Source organism: Aspergillus costaricaensis, assembly GCF_003184835.1.
Source record: "Aspergillus costaricaensis CBS 115574 unplaced genomic scaffold BO79scaffold_18, whole genome shotgun sequence".
NCBI classification, from domain to species: domain Eukaryota; kingdom Fungi; phylum Ascomycota; class Eurotiomycetes; order Eurotiales; family Aspergillaceae; genus Aspergillus; species Aspergillus costaricensis.
The window spans coordinates 613,629-636,633 of NW_020291818.1; the positions used below are offsets into that span (position 1 = coordinate 613,629).

At 52.9% G+C, this 23,005-nt stretch overlaps 9 protein-coding genes across 9 annotated transcripts; 4 read left to right on the forward strand and 5 right to left on the reverse strand.

Annotated features, from left to right (window-relative positions):
* The first annotated feature begins 161 nt into the window (after window positions 1-161).
* BO79DRAFT_174510 (leucine rich repeat domain protein) lies at window positions 162-3,043 on the forward strand. The gene is made up of 2 exons (XM_025679748.1): window positions 162-425; window positions 488-3,043. Exons 1-2 carry the CDS (start codon window positions 236-238, stop codon window positions 3,022-3,024), a joined length of 2,727 nt encoding a protein of 908 aa, XP_025538985.1. The 5' UTR covers window positions 162-235; the 3' UTR covers window positions 3,025-3,043.
* A 375-nt stretch (window positions 3,044-3,418) lies between these two features.
* Window positions 3,419-4,672, reverse strand: BO79DRAFT_209477 (40S ribosomal protein eS26). The gene is made up of 4 exons (XM_025682607.1): window positions 4,636-4,672; window positions 4,240-4,367; window positions 3,868-3,970; window positions 3,419-3,770 (listed from the first exon to the last, which is right to left on the reverse strand). The coding sequence occupies exons 1-4, from the start codon at window positions 4,656-4,658 to the stop codon at window positions 3,665-3,667; spliced, it is 360 nt and encodes a 119-aa protein (XP_025538986.1). The 5' UTR covers window positions 4,659-4,672; the 3' UTR covers window positions 3,419-3,664.
* A 534-nt stretch (window positions 4,673-5,206) lies between these two features.
* On the forward strand, window positions 5,207-8,028 carry BO79DRAFT_209478 (CBS and PB1 domain protein). The gene is made up of 5 exons (XM_025682608.1): window positions 5,207-5,695; window positions 5,855-6,728; window positions 6,791-6,885; window positions 6,939-7,051; window positions 7,103-8,028. The coding sequence occupies exons 1-5, from the start codon at window positions 5,486-5,488 to the stop codon at window positions 7,746-7,748; spliced, it is 1,938 nt and encodes a 645-aa protein (XP_025538987.1). The 5' UTR covers window positions 5,207-5,485; the 3' UTR covers window positions 7,749-8,028.
* A 341-nt stretch (window positions 8,029-8,369) lies between these two features.
* Window positions 8,370-12,785, forward strand: BO79DRAFT_196260 (nuclear import receptor PSE1). Its single transcript, XM_025681187.1, has 6 exons — window positions 8,370-9,005; window positions 9,191-9,413; window positions 9,476-9,651; window positions 9,718-10,149; window positions 10,203-12,268; window positions 12,326-12,785. The coding sequence occupies exons 1-6, from the start codon at window positions 8,823-8,825 to the stop codon at window positions 12,531-12,533; spliced, it is 3,288 nt and encodes a 1,095-aa protein (XP_025538988.1). The 5' UTR covers window positions 8,370-8,822; the 3' UTR covers window positions 12,534-12,785.
* A 122-nt stretch (window positions 12,786-12,907) lies between these two features.
* On the reverse strand, window positions 12,908-14,359 carry BO79DRAFT_196263 (iron-containing alcohol dehydrogenase; the record flags this gene model as incomplete). The annotated part of the gene is made up of 3 exons (XM_025681188.1): window positions 12,908-13,291; window positions 13,371-13,937; window positions 14,015-14,359. 3 exons carry the CDS (start codon window positions 14,357-14,359, stop codon window positions 12,908-12,910), a joined length of 1,296 nt encoding a protein of 431 aa, XP_025538989.1.
* A 372-nt stretch (window positions 14,360-14,731) lies between these two features.
* BO79DRAFT_196266 (uncharacterized protein) lies at window positions 14,732-16,715 on the reverse strand. The gene is made up of 8 exons (XM_025681189.1): window positions 16,323-16,715; window positions 16,172-16,253; window positions 16,079-16,103; window positions 15,754-16,032; window positions 15,538-15,707; window positions 15,276-15,489; window positions 15,042-15,227; window positions 14,732-14,987 (listed from the first exon to the last, which is right to left on the reverse strand). Exons 1-8 carry the CDS (start codon window positions 16,540-16,542, stop codon window positions 14,832-14,834), a joined length of 1,332 nt encoding a protein of 443 aa, XP_025538990.1. The 5' UTR covers window positions 16,543-16,715; the 3' UTR covers window positions 14,732-14,831.
* Window positions 16,716-16,927: 212 nt separating this feature from the next.
* Window positions 16,928-18,255, forward strand: rpp1 (ribosomal protein P1). Its single transcript, XM_025682609.1, has 4 exons — window positions 16,928-17,116; window positions 17,331-17,408; window positions 17,541-17,673; window positions 17,766-18,255. The coding sequence occupies exons 1-4, from the start codon at window positions 17,048-17,050 to the stop codon at window positions 17,810-17,812; spliced, it is 327 nt and encodes a 108-aa protein (XP_025538991.1). The 5' UTR covers window positions 16,928-17,047; the 3' UTR covers window positions 17,813-18,255.
* Window positions 18,256-18,376: 121 nt separating this feature from the next.
* Window positions 18,377-20,343, reverse strand: BO79DRAFT_174533 (vacuolar membrane PQ loop repeat protein). Its single transcript, XM_025679749.1, has 5 exons — window positions 19,761-20,343; window positions 19,094-19,695; window positions 18,982-19,031; window positions 18,865-18,923; window positions 18,377-18,795 (listed from the first exon to the last, which is right to left on the reverse strand). Exons 1-5 carry the CDS (start codon window positions 19,869-19,871, stop codon window positions 18,649-18,651), a joined length of 969 nt encoding a protein of 322 aa, XP_025538992.1. The 5' UTR covers window positions 19,872-20,343; the 3' UTR covers window positions 18,377-18,648.
* Window positions 20,344-20,610: 267 nt separating this feature from the next.
* On the reverse strand, window positions 20,611-22,507 carry BO79DRAFT_209485 (transcriptional repressor TCF25 family protein). The gene has a single exon (XM_025682610.1). The coding sequence runs from the start codon at window positions 22,177-22,179 to the stop codon at window positions 20,710-20,712; it is 1,470 nt and encodes a 489-aa protein (XP_025538993.1). The 5' UTR covers window positions 22,180-22,507; the 3' UTR covers window positions 20,611-20,709.
* Between the last annotated feature and the right edge of the window lie 498 nt (window positions 22,508-23,005).

Here is a 23,005-nt window from a genome sequence, read left to right on the forward strand (position 1 = left end):
CGTGGCAGTGCCCGACGCCCATCTGCAAGTCAGCAGCATCTCTTTGGGGGCCGCTATTCTCTTAGTTTCATTTGCTTAGCGGCGTGTGACAACCAGTCCAGATAATTATCCAACCCATCATTTCTCTCAATGTGCTGCAGACTGTTTCTGCGCATCCTGCTAGCCTGATCTAGGACAAGGCTTAAAGGCCCCATCACCCGGGTGGAGAGAAATCGCATCGCGTACAACTGTGACAATGGATACTGTGCCACCGTCCTACCAAACCGCTACCACCAGAGACGCATGGTCGGTTATAGCACACTACATCCCGTCAAGCGACCTATGCGCAGTGGTCTTGGTATGTCAGAAATGGCATGGTATCTTCATGCCCTTTCTGTGGGGGGATCCCGCTTCCCACTTTGGAACGGATAACGATGCGGTTTATGGTAGGTCTGAACGATCCCACGACTGTTTGATTTGACTGTTTGGCGCTGACAAGACACACTAGTCGCTCTCACAAGGTTCAGAAGGACACTAAAATATGCCCGTCTCAAGGTGCGGATGCTCACCCATACGTTGCATCTGCCGCCTGCTCTCTCAGAGATTTATGGTGGTCCACGACCTGAGTGGCTAAAGGAGATCCTGGATGCTCTACCGTGCCTCCAGTCGTTGATGGTCTCAAAGCTACCATTTTTTGACCACAATGCTATGACCGCCTTGAGAAGATCTAGTTCATTTGGAGAAAATGACACAGCTTCCCAGACCTACAATGTCCGTCTGTTATTGGCGGATAGTGAGCCAAATGCGACATCACACGGTATTGCGGAGACTTTACTACGCTTCCCTGAATTGATTTATCTCGATTTGTCTTACACCACCCCTGCGCGGGATCGCACAGTCCTGTCGTCGCTATCACAGTTGGAAAACCTCCAGGTCCTCAAGCTTCGAGGTATCGGTTTAAAGGACAATGATGCACAATTCCTGGCCAACGCCATCGGACGCAGAGTCCGATTCCTGGACCTGCGCAATAATCTGCTTACTGATATGTCCATACGTTCTTTATTGCAAGCATCCTTCTTACCCCCTGGTGCTGAGGATAGATTACAACGAGCGACACTAGCGTCACTGGGATCCCTTGCCCACTCTCCGCAATCGAGACCCTTACTGTCTGACAGGAGGTTTCTTAGGACCCCGCTTTTAGATGAACAAATCCTGAAAGCTTTAACACAACCATTGACAGGGCGCTCCTGGGTTGAGGATTTGTCCCATGCAGGCATAACACACCTCTATATCGCCGAGAATCCTATTTCTGTGGAAGGGGCCGCAAGTCTTTTGTTTTCGTCTCGCCTGCACGCTCTAGATGTGGGAACCGTTGACACTATAGAGTCTATCGGAAGAAACCAGAGCTCTCTTGCTTCGCCTCATGACGATTCCCACAAGCTTCCTGGTGCTGAGAAATTGATTCCCATCCTGGGGACGGTTGCCAAGGGAAACCTCACCTATCTTCGAGCTCATCATGCCGTCTGTACAGTTGATGCGCCGTCAAGGGAGACCTCAACGGCGGACATGTTGCTACCAGAGCTCCCTGCTGGGAATGAGAGTGAAGTGCGTACAATGGCAGAGTTGAGTACGAGCCATCAGATTTATGAACTAGCATCAAACGAAGCACCGATTTTCGAGCTTCCTGGTTCACCAGTCCCACAATCTCCGGATTGGCCTTCGCAGCCCGCCGAGCGCGGTCGAAAGCCAATTATTTATGAAGACGAACCACTACCTGACCTGCGACGAGGCTCTGTCTTCGCTCCCGAGGTGATCGGGGCAGACCAAGTCAGTGATGATGAGGGCCCGAGCAATACCTCTGCCGCAAGGTCTTCAAATTGCTTACCCCATGATATCTCTTTCTCTAGCATTTCCAGCATCTCGGTGGGTGCAGCGGGGTCTATCCCGCAATGTTCTTCTCCCCTTTTAGTCGAAGATTATCGAGCCCAGAAGATCCAGGAGTTGCTTGCTAAGCGGCCGAAAAGTCTTCCTCGACGTGATAACAAAAGGTATTATTTTCCGTACCTGCATCCTTCGCAGGTCCCTCATCTTGAAACATTGGTTTTGACCGACGTTCCATCTCACGTACCGCCGAACTCGCCGATCTTGGAATCGCTTATTCGATTCATAACCGCTTGCTCAAATGAAGCAGTACTTGCAACCTTACAAGCGGGCTCGGATTATTCGCTCGCACCTGGAAGAGCTCGAGCCAAAGCTGAACAAGAACGTGCCAGGTCTCTGTTTGGTCTGCGTCGCTTGGTGCTTGAAATTACACCTTCAGTTAGGTCCAACAAGTTATCTAGATGGATGCCAGCCAACTACCGGGCAGGAGCTTCAAAGTCAAGCACCGGTGATCGCGATTCGGAGAGGCTATGGTCAGCAGCAATAGGCGACTTCAGCTTCTTTGGTGAAGAAGAATGCGGAGTACCCGATTTCTATTCAGGGCGATACTTCCCTATGGCAGCCTTGAACGAGAAAGTGACGTTGATTCCAGAAGATGACGATGTTCACCCCTTACAACCCGATCTGGCCTCTTCACCAGGTAAGCTTCATCCAGATCCTTTACGCTCGAGATCAAACTCAGTCGACCCATCGACTACACCTCGGAACATGCGCTCGCACAGCCCACACTTGGACAAGGATGGAGAAATGGGGCCGCAGAATGACGCACCAGACGTTGATCTGGTCGCCGAATTGGCAGCATTCCGACGTTGTAAAAAGGCAGAGTATGAGGAAATTTTGAGGAGAGATCGCAGAAGACGTGGTACTGCTGGCACCATGTCCTCTCGCTTCTCTCCTTCCGTCTCCTCATTCCAAACGATCTCGCCGTCGTCGAGCATAAACACGTTGGCGACGGCATCGGCGCCTCATTCACCCATTGCTCATTACTTAGAAGGACACTGGAAGGGGGAAGTGAAGATTGTCCGAAACCCAGCGCCAAAGGGCCGAAGCGGGATGGTAGACATGTATGGAAATTATTTCGAGAAGGGCTATTTGTACCCTTGATGGTGTACTTATATTGTTTGTGGCACTAGTTAGTTGATAGAGATCGCGAGCATGATACCCGATATATCATATTACACTCTTTGACATCCCATACATCGTAGACAATCACCCACAGCTGGCTTTGAACGATAGATGAGATAGTATTCATAGTACCATCCTCTTCACATTCTTTATGGGGTTTACTACAAGGACCAGAACCGTCGTCTACTATGTAATTATGGAGGTGTAGTATCAGGCCTACAACTAGGGCACACCTCGCGGACAACCCCTCCAACAATAGTAGATCATATAGAGCAAATCCTTACAATCACACATCTCTTTCCTCTAGTATCTCTAGATAACAAGCAAGAGACAACAGATAGAAGAAGCTTAGCTTAATAGAAAGAGATTTGTTCTTCGTTTTAGAAAAGTTTGGTATAGAATTTCGTCTTTCAGACACGACTCCGCGCGCATAATTCATTTCAACCCCGAAACTGAAACCCGTTCATTTCCATTTAAGAATTCCGCATAAAGTATAGTAAAGAAGTTATGGTGTGGTTTTTTTCAGACAACATAAAGAAAAATTATAAGAAGCAACAGTTAAGGGCCCCTAAACTAATTCCATTTTTCTTTTATTTTGAAATCGTTGTCATTTCCTTCCTTACATAGCCTTGGCGGCCTGAGGGGGGTTCAGCTTCTTGCCATCCTTGTTGTACCTGATACGAGGAGGGGGAGCACGGTTGCGACGACCTTCCCGGGAGCGGACACTATAAGGATTAAATATTAGCTTTGTGTTTTGTTCTAAAGGTCGATGATGGTTTCGACGCATTCATCATCGTTGTTTTGGGTGGGTGAGTGGCGTACCGAACAATCTTGCCGTGGATAGCGCAGGAGACGCAGTACTGCAGCTTCAGGTACATCTTGGGGACGGCGTAGTCGGTGAAGACGGAGGCGTCCGAGATATCACCTGTAGAGTTGAAAAAAAAGAACCAGTCAGTCCGGTGTTGTCTTTCAAGGTTGTGTCGAATTCCGTTCACTCGTGCGTCGCGCTGTTTGTATCGGTTCCTTCTCTTTGTTGCTCCATGTCGTATTCCGGTCGAGTTGATTTCGCTTCGATCCATTGCATACACATGCATGTAACACCCCCACTTCCCAGCTCTTTCGGAACGAACAGACAGCGCGCGCGGACGGTTTCGGGAAGAACTCAGATCAATGGAGGAAGATCGTGGAACGTACGGATGGCAGCGGACTCGACCATGTTGCGGATGGTGAATCTCTTGATGGCCTTGTCCTTGGGAGTGCAGCGAGCGCAGTTGGAGCAGCGCACGGGCTTGACGTGGCCGCGGCCGTTCTTGTTACGACCGCTGTAAAAAGAGGTTAGTTTATCGGTTCCTTTTCTTTGAATTTGCGAATTTCCATGTTTTCGATTTTAATTTCGCCATTTCTTCAGTCTTCTTCATATTTTCCCCAAAATCACACAACACTGTACGGTAGCCGGGCCATTTTGCGATGAATGTATGGCGAATTTTCTTTTCCGTGCGGCCGTCTTCATTCAGGTGTGCGTAGATTGTGTATATATGTATATATGGCATGTGGCATGGATGGGTGGGATAGGAAAGGGTTCGGTCTTACTTGTTCGCCCTCTTCTTGACCATCTTGACGGATTTCTCTGCAGCAACGGGTCAGAGAATGTAAGTCAGGGAGAAGGGGAAGGGAGGTTGTCGCGTACTTGGCTGTCGGGTTTGGTTGTCGTAAAGGCTCCGGAGTCGTCTCTTCGGGATGAGGTTGTGTCGGGTTTGTGTGGTAGCCCTATGCCCTTAAGCGAGCTGGGTCACGGGATGAGTGGCCTCAGGCGGTTAATGCTGGATGTAGACACCTGAGGCAGAAGCGGAGGGGTGACATCGGGAGAGTGGCGGACGGTGGCCTGACCGTCCCTGCCTCAGGCAATCGGCGAGAAAGTTGAAAAAGTTGGGTGATCCGACTGGTGTTCACGTGCCGCGTTCCGAAGTAGACTAGCGCACATGGCCCATCCCGACCCAAAGTTACGGTACACCAATACGGTATTCTGTTTACTCAGGTCGAGTATTGTGAGTGGTCCCCGTGCCATCCCTCTTTCTCCCTGAAACTGTCATTAACAGCAAATAGTTCGGCCAGCCGAATCCACTTGGGATCTGCTTCTACCTTTTCCCCCCCCTGGGTTTGGCTTGGTGGCTGCTGGCTTGTCTGCCGTATCTTTCTCGTCCCTCCAGATCATCGCGTTGTGTCTCGCTCTCCCTCTTTTTACTCTTCTTCCTCTTCCTCTTCATCTGCCTTCCTTGCGTGACTTGTCTCTGGTTCATTACCACTTCTCAATCCTCGTTCGTCCTTCACGGGGGTCGTGTCTCCATTCCACCGCTCCGCTGCATTCTCCGCTCTCTCTTGACCGGTTCGTGAGACACAGACCTGCCAGCCTACCACAGGTCCGCCATTCCGGTTCGGCGCCATGTCATCCACACCCACTTTTAAGGGAACCATTAGCCACAAGACTGTCGGTAGAGGCAGGCTGCCCGACTTTGACAGTCACATTCCACGTCCTCGCCCAGAGACTTCCTCTACAACTCATACCCCCCAGACCGCGTCCAGCGACATTGGCAGTTCCACCATGAGTGCCGCCAGCAGCCGTCAGAGGCAAAACCAGTCCAAGCGCGATGAGGTATGGATACGCTTTTCCCCCTTTGGATTGTTTGCAACTGCCTCGGAGAAAAAGGAGGTGAACCTGGAAAAAATCTTGTCCTGCAAGTCGTTTCTCGGTTTTCGAAATTTTGATTGCTCAATGCCTCCCATTGACTTTTCTAACCACTCATGGACTTAGGCTATCCGACGAAAATTGGAGGCCGACCTCAACAAGAAGAGACATGCCCCGGCACGAGCAAACCGCTCCCGCAAAGCTCCCCCCGGTACCGTCCTCGCATTGAAACCTAGTCAAGCCCTCCAGATCAAGCCGAACACCTCCATCGCCGAAGCCGCCCAGTTGATGGCCGCGAAGAGAGAAGACTGCGTGCTTGTGACTGACGATGATGACCGAATTGCTGGTATCTTCACGGCTAAGGACCTCGCGTTCCGCGTGGTCGGCACTGGCCTGAAGGCGCGGGAAATCACCGTGTCTGAGATTATGACCAAGAACCCTCTGTGCGCGAGAACGGATACCAGTGCCACCGACGCTCTTGACCTCATGGTCCGGAAAGGATTCAGACACTTGCCGGTTATGGACGAGAACCAGGATATCTCGGGTGTTCTCGATATCACAAAGTGCTTCTACGATGCGATGGAGAAGTTGGAACGTGCATACAGTTCGTCGCGCAAGCTCTACGATGCATTGGAGGGTGTGCAGACGGAACTCGGCTCCAGTCAACCCCAGCAGATCATCCAGTATGTCGAAGCGCTACGACACAAGATGTCCGGCCCCACGCTGGAGACCGTCTTGGACGGCATGCCCCCAACCACTGTCTCCGTCCGCACCACGGTCAAGGATGCCGCCGCTCTGATGAGGGAACACCACACCACTGCCCTGCTCGTACAGGATCAGGGCTCTATCACGGGTATCTTCACCAGCAAGGACATTGTGCTGCGTGTCATTGCTCCTGGTCTTGACCCGTCTACCTGCAGCGTCGTCCGCGTGATGACCCCTCACCCTGATTTCGCCCCCAGCGACATGAGTATCCAGGCTGCGCTCCGCAAGATGCACGGTCAGTCACTCCAATTACCCCTGCTACGCTCAAGAGAAGAAACTAATACGGGGGATGTATAGATGGACATTACCTCAACCTGCCCGTCATGAACGATGCGGGTGAGATTGTGGGAATGGTGGATGTGCTGAAGCTTACGTACGCCACGTTGGAACAGGTCAGTAACAGGATGTTTGATAGGACAGAAGTATTCGTCTAACTTACAATCAGATCAATACCATGCAGTCGCATGATGATGAGGGCCCGGCCTGGAACAAGTTTTGGCTGTCGATGGATCACGAGTCCGATTCCATGGTCTCTGGGAGCCAGCAGCCCGCGCAGCGGTCAGTACTCAGCCCTGAGTCTCCGAAGGCTAGTTATGACGCCCGAGACAGCGTTCTCCCCAACGAATCTGCTTCTCACCATGGCGGCGACGAGCACTCTGAATTCCACGTGGACCCGCACCACGGAGAGCACGTCCCCTTCCCGTTCAAGTTCAAAGCTCCTAGCGGCCGTGTGCACCGTGTTAACGTGTTCCCCTCTGCTGGCATTGCTGAGCTGGTTGCTCAAGTGTCGGCCAAGCTGGGCCCCGAGGCGGATGCCGTGGGTGGCGTTCCCAGCTGTGACGAGGGCAAACTGAGCAACACGGGCTACGCTCTGAGCTACCTGGACAACGAGGGCGACACCGTGTCGATCACCACCGACCAAGATCTGGCAGATGCCGTCAGCCTTGCCCGTCAATCGCACCGCGATAAGGTCGATCTCTTCGTCCACGACCCTACGCAGCCTCCTATTCCTGCTACCGTTGAACCCCAGCCGGTGCCAGCCCGGCCCATCGAGGAGAAGAGTCCCATTTCCGAAGACCGGTCCGAGGAAGAGTCCCTGGTGGCGAAGCCCCGGGCTCAGTCCTTCCCTGTACACCAGCCCGAAGAGCAGTTTATCGCCGGAGTGCCCAACGACCTGCTGCTTCCGGGTGCGATTGTGACCCTGGCGGCCGTCATTGCGGGAGTGTTCATCCTGAGCCGGGCCACTTCCCGGTAAAGAGATGTGCATCTACCTGTCCGTGATGAAAGAAAGCAAGTACCCGTGTATCTATTTCCTTTTCGACGTCTCCTTTCGCGTGTCATATATCTGTAACCCCAAGAGCGTTTCGTTTGTGTGACTAGTTTCCCTTATGCATTGGTCAATCTCCTTCCTTACATATGGTGGTGGCCGAAGTCCTAATTGTGCCTGTTTATTCTGTTTCGGATACCGTTAAGTTCGTGAGAGCGTAAGGTTACAATAGCATGTTCTGCTCCCATTCGGGAAGCGTACTTATAGACCACCCACCAGTACCGGACCATCGTCAGGATCAACATCAGGAGGGATTAGATAACTGGCATATTTTGCATGATAGACATAATAGTTACCGGTATAGCCAAGGGACGTTCCTGGATGATTTGCCGAATCCTGCAAGAGGGGTTGACTGCCTGGCTGCCTGAAGGGCTTGCCGGAAGGAGACTAGCGCGGCGGCCTTGGGGGGAAATTTTAGGATTTTGGAAAAAGCTGATTGGGGCGTCGCGAGCAGAAAGCCGTGAATATTAGTTATTGCCTTAGTCTAGTATTATTGCAGTCACTTTTGACCTTTCTTCCCTCCTTCACCATCAAACATCCAGGCTCTTTTTCTCACTATCTTCTAAGCCTCGCGCTATTCACGGGCCCTCTTCTTTCTGCCCTCCCCCCTCCTGTTCACCCGCAGCTTTCTGTCCGGCTGCGATGCTGAGCTGGGATTTTACCCGCGCTGGTACTTATTCGTATTGATTGATCTTCACTCTACTCTTTTTTTTTTCTTCCTTTTTATTTTTTTTTTCCTGGCCGGGTTGCCCGTTCATTGATTGACCTGTCTGGTTGCTTGGTGCCCATACCGCCCTCCCTCTTCCCCCTCGACTGGTCAACTTATTTCTTCCCCCACCAAAACAATTTCTCCTCCAAAGGGCCAAAAAAAAGTCCCTTTCACATCAACCACCACCCCCACCCTCCACCACCTGGGTTCACCGCTGGACCCCGTGTCTCCTAATTTCCCGCGATCTTGGTGGTTTTCAGCTCGGGTTGATTGTTCACACTTGAGCTGTCAAAATGTCGCTACTCCCCCCCGAGGTCCACTCGGCGCTCTCGCAGCTCCTGCGCGCGCTGTCCACTCCCGACAACACCATTCGTGCTCAGGCGGAGGAACAGCTGAACAATGATTGGATTCAAGGCCGTCCCGATGTCCTGCTGATGGGCCTGGCAGAGCAGATCCAGGGTGCGGAGGATGTGCTAGTAAGTGCCCTGCTTGGCTTTTCCTCGGTGGGCCCTTAAAAGGACGTTGGTCCAAGACAATCGAGTCAAAGATCAGCACCCCCGGATTATAACAAGCGTTATTTTTATCCCTCCGGACTAGTGGCAGTTTAAGGAGACAAAAAGGTGGTTCGCGTTCAGGTCGCTCATTGTTGCATCTCCCCCAGACACGTTCTTTCTCCGCCGTTCTCTTCAGAAGAATCGCGACCAAGACACGAAAAGACCCCGTCACGAACGAGGCCAAGGAGCTCTTTTCGACCCTCACCGGCGAGCAGAGGTTGATCATCCGTCAAAAGCTCGTGACTTGCTTGACCAGCGAGTCCGTCACAGATACCCGCAAGAAGATCGGCGACGCCGTGGCCGAGATTGCCAGACAGTACACTGACAACGGTAGGCACCGTGAAGGACCTTGATACGTGCTGGATCTTTCCAATCTGATACATGTGGCTTAGGCGACCAATGGCCCGAACTGCTCGGCGTTCTCTTCCAGGCTAGCCAGTCCCCTGACTCCGGCCTGCGTGAGGCCGCTTTCCGCATCTTCAACACTACCCCCGGTATCATCGAGAAGCCCCACGAGGAGGCCGTTGTCGGTGTGTTCAGCAAGGGTTTCAAGGATGACGTTGTCTCAGTATGTCAACACAGCCGTACCCCGGGCTTGAGGCTCCAAGCCGTATGCTGATCGCCGTGTGTACAGGTGCGCATTGCCGCCATGGAGGCCTTCGCTTCGTTTTTCCGCTCGATCGCCAAGAAGTCCCAACCCAAGTTCTTCTCCCTCATGCCCGATCTGCTCAACATTCTGCCTCCGTTGAAGGAGTCGTCCGAGAGCGAGGAGCTCTCCTCCGCCTTTTTGTCTCTGATCGAGTTGGCCGAGATCTGCCCCAAGATGTTCAAGACCATGTTCAACAACCTGGTTACATTCAGTATCAGTGTGATTGCCGACAAGGACCTCAGTGACCAGGTCCGCCAGAACGCTCTCGAATTGATGGCTACCTTCGCCGACTATGCGCCCTCGATGTGCAAGAAGAACTCCGAGTTCGCTCAGCAGATGGTGACCCAGTGTCTGAGCTTGATGACGGATATTGGTGTCGATGATGAAGATGCTTCTGAATGGAATGCGTCGGAGGATGTACGTTCTGGTTCAATAGCTTGCATGGTTATCGTTATGCTGACGTATTACAGCTTGACTTGGAGGAAAGCGACCTCAACCACGTTGCGGGTGAACAGTGCATGGACCGTCTGGCCAACAAGCTTGGCGGCCAGATCATTCTCCCCGCGACCTTCGCCTGGATTCCTCGCATGATGTCCTCTTCTGCTTGGCGCGATCGCCATGCAGCTCTCATGGCCATCTCCGCCATTTCGGAAGGCTGCCGCGACCTGATGGTCGGCGAATTGGACCAGGTGTTGCGATTGGTTGTTCCTGCTCTTCAGGACCCCCACCCGCGCGTGCGCTATGCCGGCTGCAACGCTCTGGGCCAGATGAGCACTGATTTCGCCGGTACCATGCAGGAGAAATACCACTCTGTGGTGCTGACCAACATCATCCCCGTGCTTAACAGCACCGAGCCCCGTGTCCAGGCGCACGCGGCCGCGGCCCTGGTCAACTTCTGCGAGGAGGCCGAGAGAAAGGTGCTGGAACCGTACCTTGCCGATCTCCTGCAGCACCTGCTGTTGTTGCTGCGCAGCACCAAGCGCTACGTGCAGGAGCAGGCCCTTTCGACTATCGCTACCATCGCCGACTCGGCTGAGAATGCCTTCGAGCAGTACTACGATACCCTGATGCCTTTGCTGTTCAACGTCTTGAAGGAGGAGCAGTCCAAGGAATACCGCCTGCTTCGCGCCAAGGCTATGGAGTGCGCCACGCTGATTGCTCTGGCTGTCGGCAAGGAGAAGATGGGTCAGGACGCGCTGAACCTGGTGCAGCTTCTGGGTAACATTCAACAGAACATTGTCGACGCCGACGACCCGCAATCGCAGTACCTTCTCCACTGCTGGGGCCGCATGTGCCGCGTCTTGGGCCAGGACTTTGTCCCTTACCTCCCTGGTGTCATGCCGCCTTTGTTGACGGTTGCCGCTGCCAAGGCTGACATTCAGCTTCTCGACGATGAGGACCAGATCGACCAGGTCGAGCAGGATGAGGGCTGGGAGCTGGTGCCTCTGAAGGGCAAGATCATCGGTATCAAGACCAGTGCATTGGAGGACAAGAACACCGCCATCGAGCTCATCACGATCTACGCACAGATCCTGGAGGCTGCGTTCGAGCCGTATGTTCTGGAGACGATGGAGAAGATTGCCGTCCCTGGCCTTGCATTCTTCTTCCACGACCCCGTGCGGGTGTCATCTGCTAAGCTGATCCCCCAGCTCTTGAACTCGTACAAGAAGGCTCACGGCGACCAGTCGGCTGGATTTGCCGGAATCTGGAACAAGGTGGCGGAGAAGATCATTGAAGTGCTCAGCGCCGAGCCCACAGTCGACACACTGGCGGAGATGTACCAGTGCTTCTACGAGTCGGTGGAGGTGGTCGGCCAAAACTGCCTGACCCAGCAGCACATGCAGGCTTTCATTGAGTCGGCCAAGTCGACGCTGGAGGACTACCAGGTCCGCGTGAAGGCACGTCTCGAGGACCGCGCGGAGGCGGAGGAGGGCGAGGAGGACAACCTCGACTACGAATACGCGATTGAGGACGACCAGAACCTTCTCAGTGACATGAACAAGGCTTTCCACTCCATCTTCAAGAACCAGGGCACGACATTCCTGCCGGCGTGGGAGCAGCTGATGGCCTTCTACGATGCGTTCATCACCAGCCAGGACCCGACGCAGCGGCAATGGGCTCTGTGCATCATGGACGATGTGCTCGAGTTCTGCGGACCCGAGTCGTGGAACTACAAGGACCACATCATGCAGCCCCTGGCAGCCGGCCTGCAGGACCCTAATGCGGCCAACCGCCAGGCTGCGGCGTACGGTGTGGGCGTTGCTGCCCAGAAGGGCGGTGCCGCGTGGGCCGACTTTGTGGCGGCCAGCATCCCCAGTCTATTCCAGGTGACGCAGATCAACCAGGCGCGCAGTGAGGAGCACGTGTTCGCGACAGAGAACGCATCGGCCAGTATTGCCAAGATCCTGCACTATAACGCCAGCAAGGTGCAGAACGCTCAGGAGATTGTGGCCAACTGGATCGGTACTCTCCCTATCACATTCGACGAGGAGGCTGCTCCGTACGCCTACTCCTTCCTTGCGCAGCTGATCGACCAGTAAGACCCCAATTCGCTTATCAATACTTAGTGACCATACTAACTGACGTGCAATAGACAAAACCCCGTGGTGATGTCCAGCGCCGACAAGGTGTTCGGACACATTGTCCAGGCACTGGAAGCGGAGACGCTGCAGGGCCAGACAGCCGGCCGGGTGGCCAACTCGGCGAAGCAGCTGGTGGCCGCGACCGGGCTGAACGCAGAGCAGATCCTGGCGGGTGTTAACCCGGACAACCAGGCCGCGGTGCGCAGCTACTTCCAGTGAGTCAATATACACCAGTTGGGGACGGGGTTCGGTTTGGGAAATGTTCATATGCCATGAGTTGAAATGAGATTTGCAATGTGATAAGGACAACAACAACAACCACCAATAAGGATATGGGATTTTTATTATTTTTTTCGACAGTTATTTTTTATATCTCTTCTATTGTTATGCTTTTATTGTTAAAGGTGTATAGCGGTTTTCATGAGAGAAGACAAGACAAGACGTGACGTAGTCGGGAGCCATAATAAGCCGAATACATACATAGTATTACATATACCATATATCTTCTTCACTCCCAATCAATCAATCCTATACTGTAGGATAAGTATATAAACAGAGAGAGAAAGAGATATACAGAGGTAGAAGGAGATAGACTAAGCAACCATTTCTAAAATCTCCAACACCTGCCCCTTCTCCTGCAGCGGCACCACATTCGCCTGGCACCACCGATCATGCAGACAATGTTCCGCCAGCGCATCGAACTGATCCCGCCCCACCCCGACCGCCTGCAACGACCGCGGCAGCCCTAACTCTCTAATCACTGCGTCTAGCACATCTCCGAGATCAACTTCTGCTGCTTCTGCATAATGCTTGCGCACCACCCCGGGTACGCCCTCCTGCCGGAGCAGGAAATCGCGGAGCTTGGTCTGTCGGGCAGTCACATTACTGGTACTGCTGCTGTACTTGACGTTGTATTTGCATACGGCGGGGAGGAGAATACAGCTTGTTTCGCCGTGGGGGACGCCGAGGGGGCCGAGCTATTCATCACGTAGTCGTTAGTATATATACATGTACCCTGTTAGAGTATACACATAGGAAAATAAATGGGGTTCATACCTGATGTCCAATCCCATGACTCGCCCCCAAAGGCAACCCGGCCGAACAAGCAGCCATAGCATCCACACTGCCCAAGGCACAATCCAGCCTGGCCGCTTTCCCTCCATCATCATCACCATCTTCTTCTCTATCTATCCCCCCTTCCTTATGATTCATTCTTGTACACCTCACCAACCCTGGAACCAACAACCCCAACGCATGCAACGCCAATCGATCCGTCTCCTCCGTAACCCCATCTTTACTCCCCACCCCGGAGGAAAGATATGTCTCAACGCAGTGATCCACCGCCCGGATACCCGTCCCTAACCAGATCCGCTCGGGAGTGGTGGCAGTCAGCTCCGGGTCAAGGATGACAAGCTGCGGGCCGCGGATCGGTGCTGAGAAGGAGTATTTCCGCCGGGAAGTGTCATGGGTGGCGCCCGCGAAGGAGGAGTATTCGCCTGCGGAGAGGGAGGTGGGGATGGAAATGATGGGGATGGAGGGGGGTTTGATGGGTGGGTTTGGGGTCGGTGGTTCGGTGGTTAAGGTGAGGAAGGTGTCGGGGGTGGTGGTGTTGTTGGATATTGCCTATATTTTACCAGCCAGTTCTTTTGATTAGTATATGTGTTAGGGTAGGAGGAAGCGGGACGGGGAAGGTATATTACCAGCGCAACCACCTTCGCGGCATCTGTTAGACTCCCCCCGCCGAGGGTGATCAGGAGATCTGCTTCCGCGGCTTGGGCGTCGCGGACTACTTCTAGTACTTCGGACCAGAGCGTGTGGCTTTGCATGCCGATGCGGGTTCCTGCGATCTTGTCCGGTCCTAGGGCGCGGGTGAGACGGTCGAGGGCGTCGGTGTTGTGGGCGAGGGAGGCGGAGCAGAGGATGTAGATCTTGGAGGCGTGGAAGAGGTCGGTGATGTGGTGGGCTGCTGCAGTGGGGAAGGGGATGCCGTAGGAGAGGAGAGGTCGGGGTCGGTCGGCGAAGGCTGGGCGGAGGGTTTCTGTCATGTTGAGATATTGAGGGTTGTATTCTGTACTTTGTATGTATATGGGTAATTGGGAGGTGAGGTGTGGATGATTGTTTTATGGTGAGGGAATTGGAGGGACAAGAGTGACGCTTATATACAGTGTGAAGAGATTGGATGTGGGATCTGCCTGTCAGCAGACTACAAATGCCCCAATCATGAGTGATGTACTCTGGAAGTAAGCTGGGATGTATACACAAGATTAGAAGATGAGGTGGAATTACTTGCTTCCCTAAAGGACCCGCGAGTATGTGGGATGTGGGGCCCAGCGGGGCGGAGCGGAGGTGATGTCATGTAGGATTCATGCAGGGATCGCTTCATGATTTCAACTTGGTTCATAGTTCAATCAATCAATCAACCATTCATTCACTACGACGGTCCAACTCCCTAACGCCTCCAAAGCCAGCAAGATATCCTCCCGTTCGCATTAGTACATATTAAGACATCCTTCCCATCTACGCCGTCCGCTCGTCTTCGTCCACTGCCGCCCGCAATTCCCATACAATGTCGTAGCATTCCGCCAGCAACGCGTTCACGCTGCCCTGGCCTTCGGGGATGTCGGTGCCCACGTAGAACTTGCCGTCCACGCGCATGTTGTCAATCGAGTTGAGCTATTGCATTGTCGTTAGCATCTGTCGGCTCTCATCTGCGAAAGCAGCACCTACCTTCATGCTGTACGGATAGAGCTCGCGCGAGTTCGATACACCCCCTGACTCTTGTACCTCCAGTAGGCATTTGCGCAGCGTCTGCAGCTGGTTGTACACTGGCAACAGCGCCTCCGACACCGGCTCCGAGGAGATCAGCAGCGCATAAATGTACCCGTAACTACGCCGGATCAGGTACAGTAATGTCTACACCCGAGTTAGCATGTACCAGATAGAGCGGCCGGTGCAACTTACCCTCTGCGCATGAATGTCTGCTGCGTTGCCCTCCGCATCTACGAAGTTACCGTTCACCCGCGCCTCGTCAATCCGGTCGAGCTTGCGCTGGTAGCCGAACAGGTCCGTCTCACGAAGCGACCATGCCTGTGTCACAGCCAGACGGTCCAGCTGGTTGCGAATCTCGATCAATTTGTCGTACTGTTCCTTGAACCTTTCGTCGATCTTTCCTTGTCTGCGACATATCAGCACAGAATCCTATTATGTCGCCATCCATACATACCGCTCCAGCACAATCTCCGTCCAGAGCCAACACCGCTCCATCAGCAGCTTGACGTCTCCCTGAGCACCGGAAAGCGGCACCCCTTCAGCATCAACGAATTGTCCGTCCTTCATGCCCTCCTCAATCTTCTTCAGTTGGGTCCGAAGCGCGGTGACCTCGGATGATGAAAACTATCAATGTCAGCTTGCACACTTCCGATCGGCAAGGGTAAACTACCTTAGAGCGCGTGTTCACGGCCGATGTCGATCGCAATATAGACACGAGCGTCTCATGTGTAGCCGCCAGTTCCGGACCCAGCTTGGCCAGACCACTCTGCAATTTCTCCAACAACAGCTGGCATTTCTCCAGACGACTCTCGAGCAGGGTGATAAGGGCAGGGGAGTAAGCTTGGCGGCATCGCTCGAGGGTATCGTTCATGTTCGCAAGGGTCTTGGTGATGGAGATTAGATCTTTGGAGCTGTAGAAGCCGGCCTCTTCCAGGTGGTCGAGTAGACGCTGAACGGTTAGTAGGGGCTAGTATCGCAGAAACGGTCACGCATACCTGAACAGTCGTCGCAAGAGAGTACCTGTATCACAACGACAATGATGTTAGTATAGTTCACTTTCAACCTCAGACCGGACAGTAGAAACATACACGGCAGGAGCTTCATTGTTGCGACCAACGGTCAGGAATAGTAGCGAAATGAGTTGGAAGCAATCGTCAAGAACATAGTCCACTAGCACATCGCACAAGTCAGCATTTCCATAGTCGCCATCATCCATACACAGGCCCACTCAGTGCTAACGTCGATTATGTGCCCGCCGGCGATCCTGTTCCTTGCGCGCGGCATTGAGCTTTTCTACCTCAGCGACCACCTCTTCATAGAGAGGAAGAACATCGCGAGATTTAATATATGAAGACTTGTCCTGTTTGAGCAGGATGAGAGCATCGCGAGTGCGCAACAGACGCTCAAGGATTGGCTGCTCTTTCGGGTCCAGCGGGGCGGGGACAGCGGGGGAGTCCATGCTGCTGGAGAGAGAGGGGAGGGAGGGGAGGGGAGGAGAGGGGAAGAAGATAGATAACGAAGTAATGGAATCGGGGACGCAGACGCGGATGAAGCGGAATTTAAAGAGATATTCGAGATGATTCTATATCAGCGACACAACAGCCAAGCCAGGTAGACAGGATCTAATAAGAGATGCATCCGCATTGAAGTAAAGTCCACGGGCGGGAAAGCAACGTGAAGCCCATCAGGCGATGATGGCATTGCCAAGCTATCTGGCCCGAAGCGGGATAGCGCCAAGTCACGGGCGAGGGGTGGTAACACTAAGCCCAAACGGGAGCAGCCCTAAGCGAGGGCTTCTGCGGTGCTCAACACACAACTTCCGTTCGGGGCAAGCGTTAGTCACTCACCGTCCGACTCCCCTTCTCGACCAGGCCGTTACAAAAAAGTCTCCCGTCCTTCTCTTCCTCTTTTTATCCCCATCCCTCTCGAGACTCCAGTCCAGTCCAACCCCCCCGTCGACCACCATGTCTACTGCCGAGCTCGCTTGCTCCTACGCCGCCCTCATCCTCGCCGATGACGGCGTCGAGGTCACCGTACGTATTGACCCTTGATTTCAACCCGGGCATTGGAATGGCAGGCAAGGATGGGACATAGTGCTAGGAAAGAGCAGGAGAAATAAGAACAGTGTCGCGAAAAGAGATGGAATAGGACGATACCAAGGAATCGGAACATGCAACAAATGCCGGGTTGGAAAATTCAAGGTTATAAGATCAAAATTGGACTAATAATGGAATTTCTTCAATACAGGCCGACAAGCTCCAGACTCTCCTGTCTGCCGCCAAGGTTCAGGAGGTTGAGCCCATCTGGACTTCCATCTTCGCCAAGGTAAATTAATCCGTCCAACCTTCGCAACACATCCCAGTTTCATCATCGCATGCGATGCGCGATTCAACCCGACTATGCACCACCACCATCTGGAATCAAACACAAAGACTTACACGTCGGTTTTATCAATAGGCTCTCGAGGGCAAGGACATCAAGGAGCTCCTGACCAACGTCGGCTCCGCTGGCCCTGCCGCCCCCGCTGCTGCTGCCGGTGGCGCTGCTGCCCCCGCCGAGGCTGCCGCCGCTGAGGAGAAGAAGGAAGAAGGTACGGAACATACTACAACATATTCATTGTCATGGCGATTGCAATGGCAGGGCATCATAGGAATAGGAACATTTGGGCTAACTTCTATACAGAGAAGGAGGAGTCCGATGAGGACATGGGCTTCGGTCTTTTCGACTAAGCGTCTTCAACCGTTCGGGTTTCCTAATTTTTCCTTTTCTATCTCGTTTCCTTACTACCTCCTTTTCGCCCCCTCGCATTTCTTGTACCTGATACTACGCGACCGCACGAAGACCAAAAAGGGAAAATTAAAAGAAAGAATGAACGGACAAGGACATCCGGTGGGACTGGGCGCTCTGCTCGCATGATAGGCTCCGTCGTGAAGAAAATAAGAACCAGAAATGTGTCTCTTACGTAGTACTACTTTCTGGAGGGGAAACCGCGATGCCGTTGCGATTCCGGTTTTTCCTGGGGGGGCGGAAGAGATTCGGCTTCGGCTCCTCTTGTGTCTCTGATGTTGTGTGCTTGTTGCTACTATGCTATATGGCGTGTTCTTTCGAGCTTAGGTGCCCCAGCTCTCATGCAATGTCTGTCATGCGACCATGAGCAAAACCTCGTTCCCACTGTTTCCATATGTTCTGTAGATCTAGATGTAGTAGACACTAGTAGTTCGTATGGTTATAGTATACTATAGTACTATATATACTATACTCCGCCTGCCCTGTGCACCAACTTCCCCATACAACAAATATTCCGCCAATCGATGTACATCAACATCAGCAAATCAATATCCATATCGATAACAATAACAGCAATACCCACTCCGCAATGCAAGATCGAGATCGAGATAAAGAACTTTTAGACACCGCCAGCCCATACAGGTACAACCAACCAATAATACAACCCCAGACAATAAAGTACTAGCTAGACACGCTAAACCATCAGCAGCATAGAACCAAGACAACCTTAGAAACAGCACACAAACACACAACACATAATCAATGTGCAACAGACGCGCTAAACAGCAGCCGTGTCTTGGTCGCGTGTCGCGTAGAGTCGGAACTGCACAAAGATGGTCACGTCCTCGACCATGGTGCCGAGCGAGCCAATCAGCCATGGGACATTGGTCACAATATAGTTCTTTTCTGTGGAGTGGCAGATGATCTGTAAAAAGGTTTTCATTAGTCTGGGTTTATGTGAATCATGAGAATTGTGATAAATTGGTAGACTTACGCCTGCGCCGTAGGTGAGGTTTCCCATAAGAGAGAGGATGAAAAACAGTAGCGAGAGTCCTATACTCATATGTTAGCTTCCAACCACATTAACTCTATCAGAAAGGAATATACATACCCTCACACGACTTATCGCAGTAGTTCTTATAGATCTGTGGAAGTCGCGCCCTGTATTCCAATTAGCACCAGCACCATCACTCACCCCAATAAATCATAGAAAACAAACATACCCAAGATAACAAACCGCACTAATATACCCCAACACCATTGCCCCAGGAGCCATATCTACGCCTCCCAGTCCCTCCTCCACTGGCGCGGGCTTCCACACGCCCGTCCGCCACGCAACCGTCCACCCCGCCATTCCAATAACGCAGATGCCCAGCACACTGCTAAAATTCTTCACCCAGGCCTTGCGCCCCACATCATTCTCCTCGACAATCTTAGCCAGCATATCATCACTGCTGCTTTCCGCGCGGCGCGTCGAGTTCCTAGGGTTGTCCAGGGTTTCGCCAGTCTGCGCATATGCATCACTGAACCGCCGGCCCAGGAGCGGCGTCGTCGGATCGGGCGTGCTTGGCTCGAACACGGAAGAGGAAGTGCGGCGGCGGGGGCGCGGCTGTCGCGAGTTCCGCGCCTTGTAGTAGAGACATTGTCCGATGAGGACCCCGTCTGCGATGCAGAAGTACACGGCGATGGCGACAATTACGGGCACGAGACCTGCCCAGGCGCCTCCGATTAGGTTGGTGATGTCGCCGAGGAACCAGACGAAGAGGAAGAGGAGGGAAATAGCTTCGGCGTTGCCGTTGCGGTAGTTTTCGATTAGTTGGGGGACCTGGTAGTCTCGTCAATATAGTTTCAATGTAGTATGGGGAGAAAATAGAGGTTTAGAGGGCTTACAAGGAGAAAGATCCAGCAGGTGAGTGATATCGAACCTAGCAAGCCAGAGGCCGCTTCGCGAGAAGTGAGAGGGACAGAGTCGGCATTGGTAGCTGTCCAGAGAGCCGCCATCTTGGTTTGAGGTACTGGGGGCAGTGAGGTGCAAGAGTTGTTGCTGGAGTTTGGAGGGAAACTCTTGCGGACTGCTCGACTCAATCAATGACGGGCAGAGAGATAAGGAACCCTCCTATGATAGCGGTTTTATTGAGAAAATCCCTTGCCGTTCGGGCGCATGGGGTCGCGATAAGAGCGGATAGTGAAAAATGAAGGGTCAGCTGCTCGATTCGGAGGAATCCGGTGGTTGAAGAAATTTTCATGGAATGTGTAGGAGGGAAGCACGAAGGAATGAAGCTATTAAAATGGCGACAATTGAGTCACTTGGGGACTGAATAGATTGGCGCATGGTTGCGGGTGGAGCCGGTCAGGAATGCTTTTGACTAAGCTGTCTGTGTTCGCAGTGTCATTCTTTCAGCTTCATCCTATCGCTTATCAGCTTGTCAAGTTCCCCCATGATAATTATCATTGCTTTGGATGTGGATTAAACTGATTGAGTAGTGGTAGGTGAGTATCTCTAGAAATGGAATGGATGCATCTAAGCCGCATAGCCGTTGGTAACGTCGTATTGTGCAGGGGTCCCTTGCGAAGGAAGCCATATAGTAATGCTACTAGTATTTTTAAATATACACTTTGTGTACTCGGTTACGATAGCAGCAACATCACGATCGATAAGTTGTAGTTACAGTAGTAGATCAAGTTATCTGCTTTATTAATACCTTTATTGTGATAATGAGAAATTTTGATCAACAACCATCTATATTCTAACCTGTCTACTCAGCCCATCTGAATGCCCATGCAGCAAATACTTTTCCTGAATGTTGTATAGGTTACACGCGATATTTCACCCTGGGTATCAAGCTTCTTCCTCGTCGTACTGAAGCAGCTGGAGCTCGTCCTCCAGCATGGAAACCACCATGTCTCCCATCGCCTCCCGAATCGGTCCATGCAGCAAGCGCTCGCGCTCCGACTCTGGCTGAACCAATTCCAAGCCATCCACATACTCCGTCAGTGGGGAATAGTCGAGCACCTCGCCCCAGTTTCCCCGGTCAACTCCGTACTGCTGAAGAAACGCTTCCAGCGTGTGCATCCCGTCATTCAACAGCCACTGTTCGAGAACGGGTTGCTGATCGGCGCTGGGGTGGGCCGGCGCACGGTTGTCCTCAACTTCGGTCTCCGATGGAACGTCATCTTCGTGTACTTCCTCTCCATCACGCTGGAACCTAGGGAAATGGATAGCACCGTTGTTCAGCTGATCAAGCAGGTCTCGCAGCCATTGTGGCCGCCCTACATCTGGTACCTGCGACAAGTAGGATGGCGTGGGGTCGGACTGCTGACGATAGGCTTCCGACTCGTACGGGGGAAGGGGATCGGACGCGGAGAGGCGTCCAGCGACAAAGCGGTTTGGCAGGTGCGTCGTGACGCGAGGGATATCGGACAGTACGACATGGCGTGCGATATCCAGCGAGATCTCGGGCGGTTCAACAGGCTCTTCTTCGTCAGGAAGCGTGTCGGCCACTTCTACGATCAGAGAAACCGCTTCGGGAGTGTTCCAGAGGTCCTTGGCACGGCTAATATAGAGTTCGGTAAAGAGTTCATGGGCGTCCGTGGGTGGCATCTTGCCCCAGATCCTCTTGGGCATGGGCTGGATGTCAAGCTCTTGCGCCATCTTGCAGAACACCCACGGGTAGCGCGACATGGCTCGACGCAGCTGCTCGCGGCATTCCTTCGGTTTGTTAAGTCGTAGATAGGCCAGCGCGAGCGAGCACTGGATGTTGGGAAGAGCCTCCCACTCCTTGCTCAAACGCGTCTGTGTGCACAGATCCACGAAATGGGCATATTCTCGGCCTCGCAGGGCCAGGTGGTCGATAAGAAGCCGGATGCAGTATGGGTCAGTCTCATTGAGGCTCAACAGTAGTTTCGCCCACTCATACGCCGTCCGCCAAGTACCCTTCATACCCAGGTTAGCAATGTACCTCCAGCCAACCAGCCACAGCTCGCGGTTTTCCATATGCACAAAGTCAAGTTTTGCCTGGCCTTGCTTAACAAGGTTGCTGAAAGACGAATGGGCTGAACGACCGATATTGAATAGTGCGCGCTCGAGTAGGTCAGCCGAGACCGCATGATCACCCTGATGCTTTGCTATTTCAGACACCTGTAGGAGGGTAGAGATGTGGTATGGATTGTATTGTAAGAGGTGGATCATTCTTTGGGGATCCATTGACTCCACGCACATATCAAACTGTCTCTGCACATCCGTGTATGAAGAATTGTGCACAATCTTGTACATAGTAGAGCCATTTTGGAGCTTTTCGACCAGCTCCATTCCAAGACCACCACTGGGAGACCGAGGCCACTCATCTCTGCCCTGCATGAGCACATTCCGCCGCTGCGTCACGCCTGCCAGACTCTGACCCCTACTGGCAGGACTGTACCGACCTGTCAATGCCTGCCCTAAGTCAAGCGTCTCCCGGCCTCTATCTCTCCTGCGACCTGATCCAGTATCTTGATCGAAGTTTTCCAGCACGACATTTCCAAATAATTTGCGCATCTCGTTCGTCGCATTCAGGCATCTAGGATCAATCGCGAGAAGTGCTTCCGGTGTTTTCGGGAATCCAGCATCGCGGTCTTCTGCGGCGGCTGAGCCACCAGAGTGTGCGGGGTGTTTAGGGTTGACGGCCAAGTCTTTCAGCGCTTTGTCGATATCATCCAGTCCTGTAGCCTCGGGAGAAGCAGCATGAGCCCCCGATTTAGCCCCCGCCTTCTTCTTTTTCTTGTTCTTTTTATTTTTCTTTCCTGGGGCTGCGGGCTTAGGTGCAGGTGCAGGTGCAGGAACCTCCTCCTTAGATTGAGTCACCGGCTCAGGTTCCTCGATCTCGGCTTCAATCTCGGACTCCTGCTCATCTTCGTCGTCGTCGTCCACCGAGTTCAACAAATCGAATGCATTGAGCTTCGGCTTCGACGGCCGGACCACTGGCTCTTCATCGCTCGAGCCATCATTCTCTTGTTCGAGTTGTGCCAGCTGCAGCTCTTGTTCGCGCTGCTTTTGCAGCTTGCGGAGCGCACGGGAGGACATTCAGGAGTCGACAATATATTCGAATCTGTAGAAGCAGTCGAGAGTGATCTGATATCACTAGGCGCAACGGGCCACA